The sequence below is a fragment of the Oryx dammah genome, unplaced genomic scaffold, assembly GCF_014754425.2.
Source record: "Oryx dammah isolate SB20612 unplaced genomic scaffold, SCBI_Odam_1.1 HiC_scaffold_7, whole genome shotgun sequence".
Taxonomy (NCBI): domain Eukaryota; kingdom Metazoa; phylum Chordata; class Mammalia; order Artiodactyla; family Bovidae; genus Oryx; species Oryx dammah.
In genome coordinates this window covers 37,462,100-37,485,898 of record NW_024070191.1, presented here as the reverse complement: position 1 = coordinate 37,485,898, position 23,799 = coordinate 37,462,100, and the positions used below count along the sequence as shown (strand labels likewise).

General features: G+C 41.3%; 1 protein-coding gene across 1 annotated transcript in view; it reads right to left on the bottom strand.

Moving 5' to 3' along the window:
• PSD3 (pleckstrin and Sec7 domain containing 3) overlaps nt 1–23,799 on the bottom strand; it is a 295,706-nt gene that overhangs the window by 100,823 nt on the left and 171,084 nt on the right. Inside the window, exon 8 of the mRNA XM_040243286.1 lies at nt 2,842–3,035. Coding sequence (XP_040099220.1) covers nt 2,842–3,035 — 194 coding nt within the window. The remainder of the gene's footprint in view (nt 1–2,841; nt 3,036–23,799) is intronic.

Below are 23,799 nucleotides of genomic sequence, written 5' to 3'. Positions count from 1 at the left end.
GACTGAGCCCACCCACGAGCTGGGCCCTGGCCTGCCTACCTTCAGGCCAACACCAGCTCTGAGGAACACTGGGTCCCTCAGCCAGCTGCCCCAGGATCCAGTTCCATGCAACAGAGGTACAATTCCAGCACTGGCACCCCTGGATCCTGCAGTTAGACCCCAGGACCTGGCTCTGCCCATCACTGGGCCAGCATACACCCTGGGGCTCACCAGGAGTGAGGCAGCCAGCCACCCTGCGACTCAGGCACACCAACTAGTGAGCAGCAACCTCTACACAAGGAGGGCCTAGCAGGCAACCAGACCAGGCCCAGCCATGCCTACGAGACTACCCAGCCCACCACAAGGGGAGGACCCACAAGGCCATCTTAGGAGGCACCCCTGGAGCACAGAGCCCTGAGTGCTGCTGGGCTACACAGAAAGTCCCTGCCAAAGGTCATTCTCCAAGCTCAGGAAACGTAACCAAGGTATCAGATACACAGAAATGAAACCAGCAAATAAGGCACAATGAGATGACAGGAGAACATGTTCCCAATATAGGAACAAGTAGAAACCCCAGAAGGAGAACTAGGTGGAGATACGCAATTTAACTGAGAAAATGTTCAAGGTACCAACTGTAAAGATGACCAAAGAACTCGAGAGAAGAATGAATGAACAGAGGGAGAAGTTGGGGCTTTTTCACAAAGAGTTAGAAAATACAAACAACTAAACAGAGATGAATAATACAGTGACTCAAATGGAAAAATACACTAAGGGGAATCGGCAGTAGATGAAATGATACAGAGGATCAGTGAACTAATGGAAATCGCTGCTGCTGAGCAGAAAAAAGAATAAAAAGAAATGAGGATAGTTTAAAAGATCTCTGGGGGCAACATCAAGTGCACCAGCATTCTCCGTGTAGGGGCACCAGCAGGAGAAGAGAGAATGTGGAAGACAACATACTTGAATACATAATAGCTGAAAACTTCCCCATCCTGGGAAAGGAAACAGACTACTTGGTTGAAAATCCGCAGTCTGAAACAGAACCAACCCAAAGTGGGCACTGACATACTGCAATTAAAATGGCAAAGATTAAAACTACAGACAGGATATGAAAAGCATCAAAGTAAAAGCAACGAGTTACTTACAAAGGAGCTCCTATAAGCTATCAGCCAACTTTTCAGCCAAGATAAGTGTCCATCAGCTGATAAATGAATAAAGAAGATGTCACACACAACCCCCCACACACACACATACACACCCACCCACCCACACACACACACACACATACATACACCCCCACCCCCACACACACCCACGCACACAATGGAATATTACTCAGATATGAAGAAGAATGCAATTCTGCCATTTGCAACAATATGAATGGATCTGGAGAGTATTATGGCTAGTGAAATAAGGCAGACAGAGAAAGATAAATACTGTGTTTCACCACTTACTCATGGAATCTAAAAACACAAATGAGTGAATATTACAAAAACGAAACAGACTCACAGATATATAGTACAAACCAGTGTCCACCATGGGGAGAGGGATGGGGGAGGAGCAATATAAAGGTGGGAAATTAAGGGGTAAAAACTACTACATATAAAGTAAATAAGCTACAAGGATACATTGTATAGCACAGGGAATTCCAGCCAATATTTTATAACAACTATAACTGGAGTATAACCTATAAAATTTTTGAATCACTATGTTATACACCTGAAGATAATATTATAAATCGATTATATCTCAATAAGAAAATACTATGATACACAAAGTAATAAAGAGAAAGAAATGCAGGAATGCCCTGGAGACAATTCTTCATCTTCAGGTGTTTCCTTGCCCCCTTTTCCTAAGCTGTCAGGCTGAAGTTTCACTTGGAACTGGCTTGTGGACACAATGTTGTTGGAGAAGGCGAAGTAGCCTGGTGGGTTAGTGCGCAGGGTGCCTAGAAAAGGTGGTGGGGCAGTCCTACAGAACTGGGGGAGCATCATGAGCCAGCGTCAAGGCCACACGATCACCCCGTTTCTCTTGACTGCACCCTGGCGGAGCGTGCTAGAACACGCTAACACATGAAGGGAACTATGCACAGTGCAGACAGAAGCACCAGGACGGTGCATCCCAGCACTGCAAGCCTGTGTCTGCAGGAGCAGCCTAAAGCTGGGCACACGCAGCCGCTCTCTCAGTCCATCCACTGTACTGCCTACATGCAACTGCCATTTCACCCTCTGCAAAGGCCATTCTAGACACAGACATACTCCATTCCACCTGGACTCCCAACATCACACGTCAGCAGACCATCCTGTCACATGGACCTCCTTCCGTTTCCCAGGGCGAAGCACACATGTTGCGTACACACACCTGTCCCTCCTCCACAGACGTCCACGCTCCACGTGTGTGCCTGGATCACAATTCTGTCCCTCCTTGCTTTGTTTCCAGGGCCTCGTGCTACTTATTATTCTAAGTGTTATAAGTTGAACCTTTCCTTCAACCACCAGAAATGGAAACTCCATGAAGATAGGGCCCTTGTCCTTTCTATATACTTCTATATTTTTGATGCCTAGCGCATGGCATATACTCAAAGTTATCTGTTGAAGGCAGGAATAAATAGATGAATAAGAGGTTAGAAATGAATAATCTGTGAGTCTTCAGGTTCTGAAGTTCTAAAGTTCTATTTGCAGAAGATCAAGTACATAAGGGATTTATGATTTAGGGTTAGAGGTTTTATCAAATTTCAATAATATTTCTCTAAATAAATATCATTTTTCTTTATTCCTTTGCTTCAGATAAATTCACTTTAATTTTGAGCTTATCTTAAAGATGAAATGAATGAGACAGGAAATGTCAACAAATGATGCTTACTCTTCTTTCCATCCATATCTGCATGGATTTTCCGAGCCAAGAACCCGCTTTTGTACACAGCGGCATTGGGGTCGTGAGGAATGTCCAGGAATGGGTTGGTGGTGCTCCCAATACGGCTGATGCTCTTTGGATGCGTTCCATTAGCCTTCTCGTCGGCACCTTCGGACACAGACTTTTTTTTCTCTTCATCGTCTCTAAAAGGATAAAACAAAGATGGAACACAAGGGTTGAGTAACACAATATTCACTGAACGGGTATCTGGTGTAAGAAATGATCATACTTTCTAATGGCCTATGAGTCCTGATGACAAGAGATAAGGACAGCTGCGGTTCCCTAAACATCTCCTGTGTGTCAGGCATCAGTGACGATGCAGTCTTGGCAGACTGACATTAGTATCCTACACCACAGGTAAGGAGACAGACTCAAAGTTTAGATAAATATGCCAAAGCCAGTCCCAGGAATTACAGGAAGAAGCTGAGAAGATATGACTGCAAAGGTTCTAAAACCTCTGGCCTTTCCATCTACTATAGAACCCTCAGGTTTGTCTGCTTTCAAAACAAGTGGAACTTCTCTGGCAGAGATCGTGATTTTGATTTCTGCATGCCCTAGTATAGTGCCAAGCATACAGAATACGATAGGTAGAGACTAAGTCCAGTAAACAACACTAGACTATGTCTGCCAGATAACCAGGTAATCTCTGCTAATAATACTCAGGTACAGCTGTCAGTGGGTTTGGACGGGGCACCACACACGGTGCTTTGGCTTTCCCACGCATCCCATCACCAACTGAGGAAGCCCCTGGTTGCCCAGCCCTGCCTTCGGAACCCCTGTTCCTCCAAGCAGGGAAGGTTTAACTCTGACATTACAATGTATATTAAGGAAGACGGAGGCAGTCAGAATCACTTAATAAAGAGGGGGAAGAGGAGAAGAAAGTTAACAAGCTCTGACATACTGCTGGAAAACACAACCAGAATAGGAGCATTTGTCTTACTTCACCTGCTTCAGTGTCCTGAATCACCTCTGGTTTCACTGTTGTTAAGCTTTGAATACTGAATTTTTTCATCAACATTTCTACCAAAATATGGACTCTAGAAAAACAGTACTGATAAACCACCTTGCAGGGCAGGAATAGAGAGCAGACACAGGCACAGCAGGGGAAGGAGAGGGTGGGACGCGCTGACATACAGACACTAGAGGGAGGCTCCCTATAGCGCAGGGAGCTCAGCTCAGGGCTCCGTGATGACCGACAGGCGTGGGGTGGGCTGGTGGGAGGGAGGCTCACGAGGGAGTGGATGTAAGCATAGCTGATTCACGCTGTTAGACAGCAGAAATTAACACAGTATGATAAGGAACGATCCTCCAATGAAAAATAAAAACTAATGATAAATTCAACCAAAATAGCCACCACCAAAATATATTTAAAATAAACCACAAGCTTAATAATCACCAAAGTTGCTTGTTTGGTTATCAGAGAAAAACAGCATTTTTTTCCCCTTCATTAGTATTTTATAAATAATTGTGAAATATATGAAAATAACACTGGACTCAGGTAACTGTATTTTACTTTTAATTTAACTTTTATTAATAGACAGTTTGGGGTTTGCAAAAATATAGAGTTCCCTTATGCTCATCAACTAGTTTCCACAGTTGTGAATACTTTTTTTGTTTTGTTTTGGCCATACCACCCAGCATCTAAGGGGTCTTGTCTTAGTTTCCTTACCAGAGATGGAACCCAGGCCCTCTGCAGTGGGAGCACAGAGTCCTAACCACTGGACCCCCACGGAATTCCCCCCAATGTTAACACCCTAAATAACCAAAATAAAACTGTCAGAATGAAGAAGCTAATGATGCAATACTAAGAAGTGAACTTCAGACTTCACTCAGATTTCACCTTTTTTTTTCACTGATTTTTTTTTTGTTTGTTTCCAGGATCCTATCCGTGACCCCACAGTGCATTTGGCTGTCATGAGTCCTTTGTCGCCTCCGACAGTGACAATTCTTAGGCTTTCCCTTGCCCTTCATGATCTAGACACTTGAAAGAGGACTAGTCGGTGGTTCTGTGTGTTTGTTTGATGTCTTCTCATGATTAGACTGGGGCTACACATTCTTGAGAAGGATATCACGGGTGACGCCCTCTCAGCTCACGACGTCAGGAGGTAGGTGTTTTATCATTAGGGGGATGAACCTGGATTACTTGTTTAAGGTGGTTAGGGGCAAGTTTCTGTACTGTGAAGTTCCTATTTTCCTTTGTAAATGATTTCGAGGAGATCCCTTGTGACTATGAAAACATCCTGTTTCTCCTTAAGCTTTGGACCACTAATTTTAGCATTCATCTGTGGATCCTGCCTATAACAATAATACTGTAGTCATCTAATGGTGATTTTTTTTATTTCCCTAATTTCTTCTTCATTACTAATTGGAATTCTTGTGTGAGTATGGACACATAGATATTTATTTTATTTACTTTATTCTTTGGATTATAGTCAAATACCACAATTACTCTTTTGTTCAAATTTTTCCAGCTTTGCTCATTGGATGGCCTACGAAATAGGCTTCTGTGTCCTAGCAATGTCTCATCATTTTTCCATTCTGTTTTGTTAAGTACATCCTTTCTTTCAGATACCACAAGATGCTACCTCCAAAGCTCATCTTGTATTTTCCTTGTCTTACTGCTGGAAGAAAACACTCTCCAAGGAGTCCAGTCCTATTTACTGGAGAATGGTACTCAGAAACCAAATCTAGGTGCTAGGTGTGCTCACTGCCTCCAAGTCCTCTCAGTAGAAACACCTAGGGAAATGTGTGTGTAATATATACACACACACACATATATATATAAATATACAAAACATATATATATATACATTCAGCCAGCCGTCTAGCCCTCTCTCCCTCTCATGAGTTCATATGAATACACAGCGATATCTCCAACACAAGACAAAATTCATTCCAGCCTTTGCCCTTTGCTTCTCTGTATTTCTTCAACAGTGAGAAACCTGGCTCTCTTATCTATAATATACTTAATTTATATGTTCAACCCTAATAAATGTATATAACAATGGTTACACAAGTCATTTGGAAAACAACTTAATCTGGTATGGTCTGAACTATATCTTGCATTCCCCATACTGTGGCCAATATTTAAGATATGAACAGACACAAAACCTACTACTCCTTGAGATGCGCAGTTCGGTGGAAATGCGCAACGCGTCATGTATCCACCATCCAACCGACAGAACAGTTCGGTCACCCCCAATTCCCTCTGTTGCCTTCTGTTAGTCAGTTCCTCTCCCCGACCAGCTCCTGGGACTACCAGTCTCTCTTCCTTTCCAACAGTTTTGGCATTCTTAAAATGTCACATAAAGGGTTTATTTTACTTGGCAAAACATATTTAATACTCATCCATACTGTTGCGAGAATCAATAGTTTGTTCCCATTTATTGCTGAGTACTATCTTATTTTCTAGACATACAGTTGATTTATGCATTTACTTTCCCCTACCCCCACCTCCAGCTTTACTGAGGCAAACCTGACTTATTTACTTAGTTTTATATTTATTATTTTATTTCTGGCTCACGGGGTCTTTGGTGCTGCATGTGGGCTTTCTTGAGTGAGCGGGGGCTACTCAGTAGTTGGGGTGCGAGGGCTCCTCACTGCGGTGGTCTCTCTTGTGGCAGAGCAGGGGCTCTGGGGCGAGTGGGCTTCAGCAATTGTAGCACGCAGGCTCAGTTGCCCCACAGCACGTGGGAATCATTCCAGGCCAGGGATGGAACTGGTGTACCTTGCATTGCAAGGCAGATTCTTAACCACTGTAAGACCAGGGAATCACCTAATTTACTAAGGTATTTTAAGTATACAACCTGATCATTTGATATATACAAACATTGTAAAATGTTCCCCAATACCGAACTAACAAATTCAATACTTCACATATTTACAGATGTATTTATTTTTGGTAAGAAATTTAAGTATATCTCTCAGTAAATTTCAGTTCTACAATGCACTGTTACCAACTGCAGTCACCATGCTTTACATTATTTGCTCAGAATTTACTAACCTTTCAGCATCAAGTTTGTACCCTCTGAACAATCTCTCCTCATTTCCCCCACCCCATAGGCCCTGGAAACCACTTTTCTACTCTGTTTCCATTTAGTTGCCAAGTTGTGTCTGAATCTTGTGACCCCGTGGACTGTAGCCCACCAGGCTCCTCTGTCCACGGGATTTTCCAGGCAAGAATACTGGAGTGGGTTGCCATTTCCTTCTCCAGGAGATCTTCCTGACCAGGAATTGAATCTGGGTTTCCTGCATTGCAGGCAGATTCTTTACCGACTGAACTATGAGGGAAGCCGTTTCCGTAAGTTAAACTTTAAAACTAAACTTTAAACTTAACTTCAAAACTTTTAACTAAACTTTAAAGAGCCTCGATGAAAGTGAAAGAGGAGAGTGAAAAAGTTGGCTTAAAACTCAACATTCAGAAAACCAAGATCATGGCATCTGGTCCCACCACTTTATGGCAAAGAGATGGGGGAAGAGTGGAAACCATGTCAGACTTTATTTTTGGGGCTCCAAAATCACTGCAGATGGTGACGCACAATGAAATTAAAAGACGCTTGATCCTTGGAAGGAAAGTTATGACCAACCTAGACAGCATATTAAAAAGCAGAGACGTGACTTTGCCAACAAAGGTCCATCTAGTCAAAGCTATGCTTCTTCCAGTAGTCATGTACGGATGTGAAAGTTGGACCATAAAGAAAGCCGAGTGCCGAAGAATTGATCCTTTTGAACTGTGGTGTTGGAGAAGACTCTTGAGAATCCCTTGGACTGCAAGGAGATCCAACCAGTCCATCCTAAAGGAGATCAGCCTTGAATATCATTGGAAGGACTGATGCTGAAGCTGAAATTCCAATACTTTGGCCACCTGATGCAAAGAGCTGACCCATTGGAAATGACCCTGATGCTGGGAATGATTGAAGGCAGGAGGAGAAGGGGACAACAGGATGAGATGGTTGACGGCATCACTGACTCAATGGACATAAGTTTGAGTAAACTCTGGGAGTTGGTGATGGACAGGGAGGCCTGGCGTGCTGCAGTCCATGGGATCACAAAGAGTCAGACATGACTGAGTGACTAAACTGAACTGAACTGAAACTTTAAAAACAATTCTAGGTATAAGTGATTCCCTGTGGTATTTACCTTTTCATTTCACTTCATTTATTTATTTATTTCACAATGCCCTCCAGATCATCCAGGTTGTAAAAAATGACAGAACTTCTTTCCTATTTTAGGGCTGCATAGTATACCTCTCTCTGTGTGTGTGGGATCTTCATCCACTCATTCACAGCTGGACATCTGGTTGTTTTCATATTTGGCTATTGTAAACAATGCTGGTCTAAACATGGGAGTACAGAAACCTCTGAAATAGCTTCTTTATTTTGGCTCTTTATCTAAAAGTAGGATTGCTGGAACATATGGTAGTTCTATTTTTAACTTTTTGAGCAACATCTGTAATCTCTTCCATAGTGGCTGGGCCAGTTTACATTGCCACCAACAGTGCTTTTGTGGGTTCTCTTTTTGTAACAGACTTGCCAGCATTTGTTATCTCTTCTCTTTTTTGATAACAGACATCCTAACAGGTGATATCTCCTGTGGTTTTGATGCATTTCTATAATAAGTGAGGCTGAGCACCTGTACATACACCTGTCAACTTCTTTGGAGACGCAATGCAACTTCTTTCATGTGTCTTTGGGGAAAAAATGTCTACTTGGGTCCTCTCCAAACTCTGAGTTATTTGACTTTATGCTAATGAATTACAGAAAGTCATTGTATACTGTGGAATAATTAACCAATTGTCAGATATAAGATTTGCAAAACATGTTCTCTCATTCCATAGGCTGCCTTTTCATTTTGTCGATGGTTTCATGTTACGCAGAGCTTTTTAGTCTGACGCAGCCCCACTTATTTATTTTTGCTTGCTGCCAAATTAAAAAAAAAAAAAATCGGTCAAGACCAATGTCAAGGAGTTTAATGGTTTCAGGTCTTATATTCAAGGCTTTCATCCATTTTGAGCTGACTTTTGTGTTTGGTGTAAGATGAAGTCCAGTTTCATTCTTGTGCGTGTAGATACGTACTTTCCTAACTCTATTGAAGAGACAACCCTTTCTCCACGGTACATGCTTAACTACCTTGTCAGTTAATCTCTGGGTTACTGGGTGCCATTGATCTGTGTGTCTGTTTCTATGTCCGTACCATACTGTTTTGATTGTTTTATAGTTTGAAACCAGGAATTGGTGATGTATCCAACTTTGTTCTTTTCCACAAGACTGTTTTGGCTATTCAGGGGTCTTCTGTGGTTCCATACAAATTTTAGCATTGCTCTATTCCTGTGAAAAATGCCATTGGGATTTTGATAAGGACTGTACTGAATCTTTAGATTGTTTTGAGTATTACGAACATTTAACAATTATTCAAATCCATTAGCACAGAACATTTTTCATTTTTGTCCTCTTCAGCCTCTTTTATAGATTTCAGGGTTTACACCATTATAGATTTCAGGGCTTACACCATTAACTTGCTGGGCCAAATTTATCCCTAAGCATTTCATTGTTTTTGATGCTACTGTAAAAATGACTGTTTTCTTAATGTCTATTTCTGACAGTTTACTGTTGGTATATAGAAATGTGACTGATTTTTATATATTGATTTTATATTATTCACTTAATTTATTAATTCTAATAGTTTTTGGTAGACTCTGTAGGGTTTTCTGTATATATTACCTTGCCACCTATAAATAAAGACAACCTCACTCTTTGCTTTTCAATTTGAATGCCTTTTATTTTTCTCTCCTAATTGCCATGGTATCCTTATCTTCTTCCTGATTTTAGAAGAAATGTTTTCCGAGGTTAAGCATGGTGTTCACTGTGGGCTGGTCACACATGGCCTTTATTATGTTATGTATGTTCCCTCTACACTCAGTTTTTTGAGAGTCTATTACAAATGGCTTTCTGGGTGACTCAGACAGTAAAGAATCTGCCTGAAATGGAGATCCAGGTTCCCCTGGATCGGGAAGACTCCTTGCAGAAGGAAATGGCTACCCCTACTCCAGTACTCTTGCCTGGAGAATTCCATGAACAGAGGAGCCTGGCAGGCTATAGTCCATGGGACTGCAGAGTCGGACATGCCTGAGTGACTAATACACACACACACGTTAGAAATGGATGATGAATTTTGTCAAATGCTTTTTCTCCATCTACTGAGATTATAAGATTTTTATCCTCTGTTTTGTTAATGTGATGAATCACATCTATAGGTTTACAGATTTGACCCATCCTTGCATCCCTGGAATAAATCCCACTTGATCTTGATGTATGTTGCTTGTACTGTTGAACTCAGCTTCCTAATATTTTGTCGAGGATTGTTTGCATCTGTGTTCATCAGAAATCCTAATCTGTGATTTTCTTTTCTGAAGTGTCCCTGTCTGGTTTTGGTCTCAGGGTGAAGATGGCCTCATAAATGAATCTGATGGAGATACTCCTCTTTTTTTTAGATAGCTTAAGGATTGGCACTAATTCTTCTTTGAATGTTTGGTAGGATTTATCACTGAAGTCATCTGGTCTTGGACTTTTATTTGTTGTTTTGTTTATTTGATCAGTAATAAAATACCTGTCCAAGTAATTGCTAGTAACTGGTCCATTCGGTTTTATGTTTCGTTTTTTCATGGTTCACTCTTGGTACGTTGTGTGTTTCTAGGAATTCATCCTCTTCTACTTTGTCCAATTTGTTGCCGTAATAAAGTCTCTTATGATTCTTTGCATTTCTGTAGAATCAGTTATAATTTCTATTTCACTTCTAATTTATTTGAAGTCCTCTTTATTTCAGTCTATATACAGTGTTTTTTAAAATGTTCTACTGAGATTTTTAGAGAAAGAAGTGGCAACCCACTCCAGTATTCTCGCCTGGAGAATCCCATGGACAGAGGAGCCTGGTGGGCTACAGTCCAGGGGGTCACAAAGAGTCAGACATGATTAAAGTGACTTAGCATGCACATAGTGAGGTTTTTGGATGAAAGTATGATTTTCCTCTGTATATAAACATTAGCCAAAAGAAGTAGTTACACGAATATGGGAGCCACTGGCTACTCATGGCTACTTAGAACTTAAAGTGTGGGTAGTCCAAACTGAAATGTACAACAGTAAAAAAAAGAAAATATACCATAGTTCAAAAATACTTTGTACAAAAAAGGAAAATATTTCAACAATTTTTATGCCTATTACATATTGACATGATAATATTCTAGATACACTGGGCTAAATAAAAAATAATTTATAAAATAAACTAGTTTTATATTTTTTGTTTTATTTTTATGAGGTAACTACTGGAATTTTTTAAAATTACTTATGTGGCATGCATGTCATTTCTTTTGGAAAGACTGTTGTTAGAGAGGCTGTATATCCTAAGACATATTAAAACCAAAATCAAAACCAGGAGAATGATAATTGAGAAATGTTCAACACAATACTGCTCAGTAAAACCCCGACAGTAAAATGAGGGCTGAAAGTACTCAAGCCTGCAAAACAGGTATTCTTCATATTACAGAAGTTAATGAAAAGACCATGGCACCTTACAGTCGAATTTGCTTTATTCCTTACTGTGTCACTGAAGGGTTTTATTGCTTTTACAGATATCATAAATCTCAGTGTTTTCCCATAACGGAGGCTGTTTCCCCTGTATATCGGAGCAGATATAAACTAATCCAATTTACTGATAAAAAGAATTCTATAGACTTATCTGCTATCAGCAACAGAGCTTTTGTTGTTCTCAAAATAAACTGCATCTTAAGTCCTGGACTTCGACCACCCAATGGTTCATACATGATTACACAGAGGACAGGATGAAGAATGTGTCGGGAGAGTGAACTCATTTCTACAGAAAACTGCCCACCTATCTAGGACTTTTCTGTGTACAGTGAACCACTAAGACATACAAATAATTCTGTTAAAAGAAGAAGAGACATAGCAGGGCTCTCTGTCTTACTTGTGAGGCAAATGATTCATATATGAATATTTTGTACATTTAAATACCCTGGCAGAATATATTCTACTGAGATACCAGATATCTCAATACCTTACAACCTACAAAATTCCCCAACACATCCTTCATTCTGTCCTCTGTGTAATCATATGTGCCACTGGGTGGTCTAAGTTCAGGACTTAAGATGCAATTTATTTTGAGAACAACAAAAGCTCTGTTGCGGATAGCAGATAATTCTACTTCTCTGTTCTTTCTAAGATCGACTGTAAATGATAAAATTTACTGTATCCTATATTACTTATGACTTTTATTTTTAAACAAAAAAGATAAGGAATCATACTAGTCCACCCAAGTCTTATATTTCACTGGAACAACTGCTTCTTAAAACTGGCAAGAGCTCAACATCATTGCACTGACCCAGCCACTGAACAGATTTTGAACTACCCCATTTGGCAAGTCTTAGCATAGTGGTGTATCAAAGCTGTTACGCTAGCACCAAACTCAAAAAGTAAGCTATCTTGAAGGGACTTAGTTTTATGAAATCTAAATTCTGAATTCAAATATAAATTGGTAGGACTTTCGTGGATGTGTATGTGTGTTTGCGTCTGAGGAAGGGAGGGAGTAATAGCTGAAATGAAAACAAAAACCTCCAGAGCAGAACTGGAATATTTACTTAACTTGAATTCATTCAGAAACAATCATGAAGACTATGATATTGGAGCTGGACAATAAAGGTAAGCTCCAGAAATTTTTGTCATTCAAACTGAAATTCTAAACTTATTAAATTAGCAACTTCTCATTCCCCCTACCCCAAACACTGGCAGCCACTATCCCACTTTCTGTCTCTATGAATTGGAGGACTCTTTCCACCGTGTTATCAGTGGAAAGCATTTGTCTTTCTATGACAGGCTTATTTCACCTAGTATAATGTCTTCTAGGTCCACTTGTTTTATCACAAATGACAGGATTTTCTCATTTTTTTTGTGGCTGCATAACATCCCATTATATGTACTCCACAACTTGATCCACGTATCCAGGATGGATACTTAGGCTGTTTCCGGTCTTGACTATCATAGACAGTGCCGCTTCAAACATGGGAGTGCAAATAGTTTTTGAAGTTATTATTTTCATTTCCTTTGGATATCATCGCAGCAGTAAAATTGCTGGATTGTACGGTAGCTTTATTTTTAATTTTTTGAGAGACCTCCGTACTATTTTCCGTAGTGGCTATACCAGTTTACAATCCCACCAACAGGGCAGAAGGGCTTCCTTTTTCCCACATCCTTGTCAGCATTTATTGTCTCGTGCCTTTTTGATGATGGGCATCCTTAATAAGCATGAGGTGATTTCTCACTGTGGTCTTGCATTTCCCTCATGATTAGTGGTACTGAGCATCTCCTCGTGTACCAGCTGGCCTTTTAAGTACAATTTCTTTGGGAAAATGTCTAGTCAAGTCTTATGCCCACTTGTTAACTGGAATATTTGGTTTTTTTGCTATTGGATTGCACGGGTTCTTTAAATATTTGGATATTACCCCTTATCAGAAAAAATACAATATTTCCTCTCTCACAGGTTGCTTTTTTTTGGGGGGGGGTTTACTTTATTTTACTTCTATCTCTTCAGAACAAGTTACTAAATAAGGTGGCTGAATCTCTGTTCTTCACTCTAGCATCTTTGATTTTTAAAGTTTATTTTTAATTGAAGTATAGTTGATTTACCTTATTATATTTGCTTTTTCGCTTTGTTGGTTATTTCTTTTGATGTGAAGAAGCTTTTTGTTTGATGTATTCCCACTTGTTTTTGATTTTGTTGCTTGTCTTTTAGGTGTTATATCTAAAAAATCATTGCCAAGACCCACATCAAGATCTTTTTCTCATGTCTTCTTCTAGGAATTTCATGGTTTCAGGTCTTACATTCAAGTCTTTAACCCACTTTGACCTAATTTTTGTGAGTGGTATAAGATAGGTATCTAGTTTTATTCTTTGTAAAAGAATGTGAAGATCCGATTTCCCCAGCAACACAGATTAGAGAGACTCTTCCCCATCGAGTATTCTCGGGTCCTTCGTAAGGTGTCAGTTGGCCGTATGCGCTTGGCTTTTGCTGGGACCTCAGTCCTGGTCCGTTGACCTATTTGTTTTTATGCCATCGCCACACCGTCCTCATTGCATTGCCTTTATAAGCATAGCTTGAAATCAGGAAGTGTGATGCTGCCTGCCTGGATGGGACCCAGGGTCTGCAAGCCTCCCTGTTGGGGACCCTGAATCCGTCCAGGGTGTGCCCTGACATCCTAGTTAGGTGAACTTACTGCTTTTGCCTTGCAGATGGAGGAAGCCTGGGGGTGCGCTCCGTGTTCAGCACCACTGTGAACAGGGCTGCTGATGCGCAGCTCAGCTTCCTGGGCATGCTGGGAAGGTTCCCTGGCTGGGTGGGTGCAAGCTGCAGGTGGCAAAAAGTGGGGCTATGAATTAGTCCCCCTTCCTGAACTCAGCCAGAAGAACAGCTCCAAGGCCACTGATGCAGTCCGTGTGCGGTCCTGACTCCAGCTTCCCTGGCCAGACAGCTTTGGCTCTAGGGGGCGATCGGCTCTGCTTCCCCTCCTCTCGGCTTGAGCACTGCTGGGTGATGCACCTTCCAGGAGTCCACAGCAGCCCTTCCTGTTAGATGGGGCTGGGGCCACACTCGGAACAGGGATGCCTATGGCTCCGCTCTTCTGTCTGGGCTGGAGTCAACCAGGCTCCAGGGCCGCAGAACCTCCTCACTGGGGAGCTCGTTTAGGCAGACCTACACCCTGCTCAATTGCCCTGGTCAGCCTGGGCCACTGACTTGGGTCAGCATGAGCACAGCTGCTGGTTGGGTTAATAATTGGTCACGCAGGTAGGAACACTGCCTGCCAAGCCCCTCTTCCTGCCCCCGTCTCAGACACCCAGGACCAAGCCCCAAGGCTCCCAGGTGACTCCCAAGTGCGAGATCAGAGCAGGGACTCCTACAAAGACACGCACAGTGCTGAGTGCGGGGTTGGGGGGGGCGGTTCTGGTTGGCGGCTGGTTCCCCCTTCTCACAGCGGGGAACCACAAGCTCAAGGGAGACCCCTCTGCACGGTGTGGGGCGGGGGGCACTGGCCTGGGGAAGGGGCCATGCAGTCAGCACGCAGCTCTCCTCCTGCCCTCCTGGTGCCGGCTGCTTTGACTCTGGGGTCCAGGGGTGCTTCCAGCTCCTCTCTGCTCCAGGAATCTCTCAGGGGTGTCTTTTTTTGTTACTTGTTGTTCTTAGGAGGGGGAGTAAAGTCGGGAACAACCTGTGCTGCCATCTGGATGACGTCCTTACTTCTTTTTCATTGACGTATAGTTAATGTATAACATTATGTAAGTTACAGGTGTACAATATAGTGATTCACAATTTGAAAGGTTATACTCCGTTTATAGTTATCATAAAACACTGCTTATACCCCCCATGCTGCACCGTGTTTCTCGTAGCTTATTTTATATGGAGTAGTCTGTGCCTCTTAGCCCTGCTGCCCCTCCCTGCTTCTCTCTCCCCACTGCTAAATGCTAGGTGGTTCTCTCTGTGACTGTCTTGTTGCGGTTGCGATTGTTATATTGACTAGTTTGCTTCTTTTTTAAGATTCCACATATAAGTCATATCACATAGCGTTTTCCTTTCTCTGTATGACTTATTTTACTGAGCACAGTACCCTCCAAGTCCTTTCAGGTGGTTGCCAGTGGCAAAATTTCCTTCTTTTTATGCCTGAGTACTATTCCAGTGTGCATGTTTGTACACGTGTGTGTCACATCTTTACCCGTTCATCTGTTGATGTACACTCAGTCTGTATCCATGTCTTGACTACTGTGAACAGTGCTGCTACGCACAGTGGGCAGCATGCGTCTTTTTGAGTTTGTAATTTTTCAGAACACAGAGTTTTCGGTTGGTGAGGTTTTCTCTCAACACTTTAAATGTCTCACTATACTCTCTGTTTACATAGTCTGAGTCAGAGGTTCTTGGGCTTGTTCCTTCAAAGGTAAGGTGCTTTTCTCATCCAGCTTCTTTCAAGACTTTTCTCCTTATCTTTGATTTTCTGCAGGATGTAAATGAAATGCCTGGCTGTACATTTTTTTTTTCCCTCAGCTGCAATTTTTACCCTGCTTGGTTTTCTCGGTTTCCTGGATTGATGGCTTGGTGTCTGACCTTAACTTGGGGAGAATTCTCGGTCATTGCTGCTTCAGGTATTTCCTGGTCCCTCTTCCCCAGGCCGTGTGTGTGTGTCTCTCTCTCCCCTTTCTGGCACTCATCATGTGCATGTTTGTAATCTTCTGAAGTTGTCCCAGAGTTCTTGGATATTTTGTTCCTTCTCCTCTTCCAAGTGTTTTTTCTCTTTGCCTTTCTGTTTTTGAAGTTTTTATTGACATATTCTTCAGCTCACAGAGAGTCTTTTCTCAGATGTGACCAGTCTACTAATGAGCTCATCAGAAGCGTTCTTTACTTCTGTTACAGCGTTTTTGATCCCCGGCATTTCTTTTTGATTCTTCTTAGATTTCCATTTCTTTGCTGCATGCTGTCTACTGTATTCATTAGAGCCCATGGCATAGTAATCGTTGTTTTAAGTTCCTGGTCTGATGATTCCAAATTTCGAGCCATGTCTGAGTCTGGTTTTGATGATGGCTCTGTCTTTCCAAACCATGCACCTTTCAGTATGGCTTGTAATTTTCTCTTGAAAGTCAGAATCAATGTACTGAGTAAAAGCGACTGCTACAAACAGGGCTCTCGTGGGGAAGGGAAGCATTCCACAGATCTGGGATTTGGTCTCGGTCTTTAACGGCCTGTGCCTGGGAACTGTGAACTTCACTGTGCTTCTCAGTGCCCACCCCGAGCATCCCTCAGCAAACCCAGAGGGTCGGGCTTGTCTCTGCTCCTTCAGTTCTGGTTTCTCAGCCTACATTCAGGTTAGGGGGTGCTGAGCCTAGCACGTCCGGCAGTCACTCAGATCCCCACTGCATTTTCCAATCTAACTTTCTAGGGTGCCTTGAACTTAGGGTTATAAAGTGGATGACTCACTTCATTTAACTCAGTATTTTGTGTACATACTTCTCTTGCCAGAACACTGAAAACAGGAGTGGGGTATGAATTAGGTCCTCCACCTTGAGCATCTAGTCATTACCATGAACATCATCCTAACTTAATTTCTTAATCCCACAACCACCCAAAATAGATACAGGTTATCAACGCAGTGAAAAATCAAGATTCAGACAGGTCAGCCTCTCATGGGCAGGTAATGGGGGGCCTCCCTGATTAAAAAGATTTGAAAGTCCCCATCTACCGGGATGCCTGTTGAGCACAGAAGGCAGTGAGCAGCCAAGCCCTTGCTTGTCTCCAGGAGGGAGTCCCTGCCAGCTCAGAAATGATTACAAGGAGGCTTTGCCTGCCAGGCAGTGTGCTAGGCAGTGAGAAGATCAGAATGATTAAGGCCCTTTGAAGGACTTATAGTCCAGCAAGGGGAAAAATACAAATGATAATGGGTAGTAAGTTTTTATAAAAAGGAGTCTTATAATACAGACTTTGATAGAGGTGAGCATAAACCAGTGTAGGACCAGCCAGAAGGGAAGAGTTCATATCAAACATGCTGAATAATAAGCAAAAAGAATCTGTATGGAGTCTAGTGGGGGTGATGAACTGTGGTGATTATCATACAGCTCTGTAAATTTATAAAAAGCCATGAAATCAGACACTTAAATGGATGAATTTTACAGTATATAAGTTATACTGGAGATCAAACCAGTCAGTCCTAAAGGAAATCAACCCTGAATATTCATTAGAAGGACTGACGCTGAAGCTGAAGCTCCAGTGCTTCGGCCACCTGATGGGAAGAGCTGACTCACTGGAAAAGACCCTGATGCTGGGCAAGACTGAGCACAGCAAGAGAAGGCAGCGACCGAGGACAAGATGGTTGGATGCCATTACCAACACAATGGACCATGCGTTTGAGCAAACTCTGGAAGGTGGTGAAGGACAGGAAAGCCTGTGTGCTGCGGTCCACAGGGGCGCAGAGTTAAACGTGACTGAGTGACTGAACAACAAAGTTACACCTCAGTAAGTCCATTCCTAGAAAATGAATATAGAGGTGGAGCGCGGGCACAGAACGTTAAGTTGAATATAAACCCAATACTGTGATCAAGTGACTGCTGGAAAATAAAGTGAAGAATAATATTATAAAAACTGTGCTGACTTGTCATGGGGCTTCTAATTTACATTATGTGGCACAGGCAGGGTGAGTTTAAATGGACCTGTCTTTGTCACTGACCAAAAAAAAAAAAAGTTCAATTTTAAAATTCTGATGAAAACAGGAAATATATTTTGTTTTCTAAAATTACCTTATTCTGACACAGATATCTTACCTGTAAAAAAGAGAATATGCTTTTATTAAAAATGTCAAGCTCCATCATTAGCCCTTTAACACTAACAAGAATGCTGCCAGATGGGAGGAGGAGGTAGGTTTTCTGAAATAAAGGATTCGACTACATGTACAATTGCTATAGCATGCTTTCCAAACTGAGAAAAAATTAACTGCAGATTAAAAATACAGTTAAAAAAAAAAACATAGTTGGAAGTATACTGGGGTCAAGACTGATGTTAGATGTTTTCAAAAGATGTATTATCAAAATTTTAATGGGAAACTAAAAATAACTTCCTCATTACTGATCAGGCTAAATTTTTCACCTAGGAAAATGTAGGTTTTTGTGTATATTACCATGTACACATACAAAATGCTCAGAAGAATCCAAACAACTATGGTCTAAAATGTCCCAGGTACTATGTTAGCCATTGTGTGCATATTCATGTAGAAATTATATTTATTACATTTCCTTCTAAGCAAAGGCTTAGCAATTGATATAGATGATATAAAATTCTAAATCATCAGCATATTAGGAAAAAAACTTTCCTTATATCCCAGCCTCTATAATTTTTTGTATCTCAGGGATTTAAAGTTACTTTGGAATGAGTGGGCTACTGACATTATAGCCACAGTCCATTTGCTCTCCAATCTGTTTGCTCAGCATATTCTGCAGTTAAAGATAATATTTGTAAATTATATTGCTTTCATCTTGTTTTTCTGGATATTAAAGCTGTTATAAGAATAGAAGTCTTAAAAATTCTAAGTATCCATCTCAATCTCATCATTGAGATGCCACTTACACAGAAAGCTGACATCTTTTTTTTTTTTTTTAAACTTGCTCTTAATTTTAAAGCTAAAGTTGGGTGACAATGTGTCCAGTTTCCTATCTACCTGAGTTCAACATATTTGAGCTGGCTGAGAAAAATAGCTACATATAGATTAAATGCTAAGCGTGAGCTATGATTCAGATTCTTCATAAAATTATACTTCAAAAAGTTAAGTGAGAGAACTTTCCTTAATTCTACACCCTGAAATCTTCCTTTAAATATCAAAATCCGGGATTCACATTCAGTATCATTTTTAGCCAACAAATTTTTAAGCAAAATCAACTCTTCAGCTCAAATTTTAATTCAAGTTAATAATCACCTTTTTATAACTAAGACATTGCTGTTGTTTTGTTCCTTATCTTATACTCAAAGCATTTTCACTGAACTTCTAAACAGAACAATCAAACCAATAACATCCTTTATACTTTTACCTAATGCTCACATAGATTATCTTCTAAATTTGTGAGTTCCACCTAATATTAACATTAGAATTACTATTAAGATTCCAGCATGATCCGTATTCTCCAGTTAGGCATGTAAGTGTGACCAATTGATGGGCCCCAAGAAAAGAAAATCTGTCACTGTTTTATCTTTTTCCTCTTCTGTTTGCCATGGAGTGATGGGACCGGATGCATGATCTTAGATTCTGAATGTTGAATTTCAAGTCAGTTTTTTCACTCTCCTCTTTCACCTTCATCAAGAGGCTCTTTAGTTCCTCTCCACATTCTTCCCTTAAAGTGGAATCATCTGCATACCTGAGGTTGTTGGTATTTCTCACAGCAATCTTGATTCCAGCTTGTGATTCATCCAGCCCAGCATTTCTCATGATGTACTCTGCATATACGTGAAATAAGCAGGGTGACAATCTACAGTCTTAATGTACTCCTTTCCCAATTTTGAACCAGTTTGCTGTTCCACGTCCGGTTCTAACTATTGCTTCTTGATCCGCAGACAGGTTTCTCAGGAGGCAGGTATGGTGGTCTGGTACTCCTATCCTTTTTTCTTTTTTTTTTTTTTTTAAGAGTTTTCCACAGTTTGTTGTGATCTACACAGTCAAAGGCTTTATGGTAGTCAATGAAGCAGACGTTTTTCTGGAACTCCCTTGTTATCTCCATAATCCAACAAATGTTGGCAATTTGGTCTCTGGTTCCTCGGCCTCTTTGAAACACTGCTTGTACATCTGAAAGGTCTCGGTTCACCTACTGCTGAAGCCTAGCTTGAAGGATTTTGAGCATAACCTTACCATCATGTGTAATGAGCACAAGTGTACAGTAGTTTGACCATCTTTGGCACTGCCCTTCTTTCAGGACTGGAATGAAACCTGATCTTTACTAGTCCTATGACCACTGCTGCATTTTCCTTATTTGCTGGCTTATTGAATGCAGCACTTTAACAGCATCATCTCTTAGGATTTGAAATAGCTCAACTAGAATTCTATCACCTCCACTAGCCTTGTTTGTAGTGATGTTTCTTAAGGCCAATTTGCCTTCACACTCCAGGATGTCAGGCTCTAGGTGAGGGACCACACTATTGTTATCCAGGTTATTAAGATCTTTCTCATATAGTTCTTCTGTGTATTCTTTCACCTCTTCTTAATCTTCTCTGCTTCAGTTCAGTTCAGTTGCTCAGTTGTGTCCAACTCTTTGTGACCCCATGAATTGAAGCACGCCAGGCCTCCCTGTCCATCACCAACTCTCGGAGTCTACTCAGACTCATGTCCATCGAGTCGGCAATGCATCCAGTCATCTCATCCTCTGTCGTGACCTTCTTCTTCTGCCCCCAATCCCTCCCAGCATCAGAGTCTTTACCAATGAGTCAACTCTTCGCATGAGGTGGCCAAAGTATTGGAGTTTCAGCTTTAGCATCATTCCTTCCAAAGAAATCCCAGGGCTGATCTCCTTTAGAATGGACTGGTTGGATCTCCTTGCAGTCCAAGGGACTCTCAAGAGTATTCTCCAACACCACAGTTCAAAAGCATCAATTCTTCGGCGCTCAGCTTTCTTCACAGTCCAACTTTCACATCCATACATGACCACTAGAAAAACCACAGCCTTGACTAGACGGACCTTTGTTGGCAAAGTAATGTCTCTGCTTTTCAATATGCTATCTAGGTTGGTCACAACTTTCCTTCCAAGGAGTAATCGTCTTTTAATTTCATGGCTGCAGTCACCATCTGCAGTGATTTTGGAGCCCCAAAAATAAAGTCTGACACTGTTTCCACTGTTTCCCCATCTATTTCCCATGAAGTGATGGGACCAGGTGTCATGATCTTCATTTTCGGAATGTGGAGCTTTAAGCCAACTTTTTCACTCTCCTCTTTCACTTTCATCAAGAGGCTTTTTAGTTCCTCTTCACTTTCTGCCATAAGGGTGGTGTCATCTGCATATCTGAGGTGATTGATATTTCTCCCGGCAATCTTGATTCCAACTTGTGCTTCTTCCAGCCCAGTGTTTCTCATGATGTACTCTGCATATAAGTTAAATAAGCAGGGTGACAATATACAGCCTTGACATACTCCTTTTCCTATTTGGAACCAGTCTGTTGTTCCATGTCCAGTTCTAACTGCTGCTTCCTGGCCTGCATATAGGTTTCTCAAGAGGTAGGTCAGGTGGTCTGGTATTCCCATCTCTTTCAGAATTTTCCACAGTTTATTGTGGTCCACACAGTCAAAGGCTTTGGTATAGTCAAGAAAGCAGAAATAGATGTTTTTCTGGAACTCTCTTGCTTTTTCCATGACCCAGCGGATGTTGGCAATTTGATCTCTGGTTCCTCTGCCTTTTCTAAAACCAGCTTGAACATCTGGAAGTTCACGGTTCATGTATTGCTGAAGCCAGGCCTGGAGAATTTTGAGCATTACTCAAAAACTGAAGCAAGGTCCTTACAATTTCTGTCCTTTATCATGCCCATCCTTGCATGAAAAATTCCCTTGATATCTCCAGTTTTCTTAAAGAGATCGTTAACCTTTCCCATTCTATTGTTAACCTCTATGTCTTTGCATTGTTCTTTTAAGAAGCCCTTCTTATCTCTCCTTGGTATACTCTGGAACTCTGCATTCAGTTGAGTATATGTTTGCCTTTCTCCCTTGCCTTTTGCTTCACTTCTTTCTTCAGTTATTTGGAAAGCCTCCTCAGACAACCATTTTGCCTTCTTGCATTTCTTTTTCTTTGGGATGGTTCTGGTGACTGCCTCCTGCACGATGTTACTAACCTCCACTCACAGTTCTTCAGGAGCTCTATCAGATCTAATTCCTTGAATCTATTAATCACTTCCACTGTATAATCATAAGGGATTTGATTTAGGTCATACCCAAATGGCCTAGTGGTTTTCCCTATGTTATTCAATTTGAGCCTGAATTTTGCACTCAGGAGCTCGTGATCTGAGCCACAGTCAGCTCCAGGTCTTGTTTTTGCTGACTGTATACACCTTCTCCATCTTTGGCTACAAAGAATATAATCAATCTGATTTCAGTATTGACCATCTGGTGATGTCCATATGTAGAGGTCATCTCTTGTGTGGTTGGAAAAGGGTGCTTGCTATGACCAACGTGTTCACTTGACTAAACTGTTAGCCTTTGTCCTGCTTCATTTGGTACTCAAGGTCAAACTTGCCTGTTATTCCAAGTAGCTCTTAAGTTCCTACTTTTTCATTCCAATCCCCTGTGATGAAAAGGACATCTTCTGTTCATGTTAGTTCTAGAAGGTCTTCATATAACCATTCAACTTCAGCTTCAGTGGCATCAGTGGTTGAAGTATTGCTCTTTACAGCACTGGATTTTACCTTCACCACCAGATACATCCACAGCTGATTCCCTCCTTGGCCCAGTCACTTCTTTCTTATTGGGGTGTGGGTGCTAAGTTGCTTCAGTTACATCCGTCTTTGTGACGCTATGAACTCTAGCCCCCCAGGCGCCTCTATATGGGGACTCTCCAGGCAAGAATACTAGAGTGGGCTGCCATTTCCTTCTCCAATGGACCATGTTTCGTCAGAACTCTAAACTATGACCATCCCAACTTGGTGGCCCAGCACAGCACGGCTCAGTGCTTCATGGAGTTACACAAGCCCCTCTTCCATGACAAGGCTGGGATGCATGAAGAGAACACTAGCCAAACTAAAGTTCATTTACAAAATGATAAAGAGCCCAAACAATGGCCTACTGGTATTTAAAACCACACTTCTGAAAGCTGAAGGCTTCCATAACACAGGATCCGACAGACAGAAAGGTCCATGTGCCAGGACATCACGTGTCAGCCAGGATAATCCGATATAGGAGGGTAGACAGAAAACAATTTAATTTATAAGCAAAAACAAAGGCATTGAACTGTTCTGGTAAATTGAGTTATAGAGTAACATAAAATAGCACAGATTATCCCATGATACAAGGTTGTAAAAATGCTTATTCAGAGCTAAAGAACAGCTATACATAATGAAAGCAAGGTCAGTGCTGCTGCAACCCAGACACTGGGAGAAGCAGGAGAGTGAAGGGCCCCAAAGTATATTATTTACATTTAATTCTTCTGTGTGTTCTAACAACGAAGCTGGATACATGAATTTTTAATGCTTCTTACAATTAAATATTGTATTTAATCCTAAATACAATAAGAGCAGTACATATGAAGGTCCAAAGTAGAAGACCATTAATTTTCCTTCTGAATGATACTGCACTTATTTTATTTTCCCTTTTCTATTAATTGCTATATTCTCTGATGGTCCATTGGTAGCTAA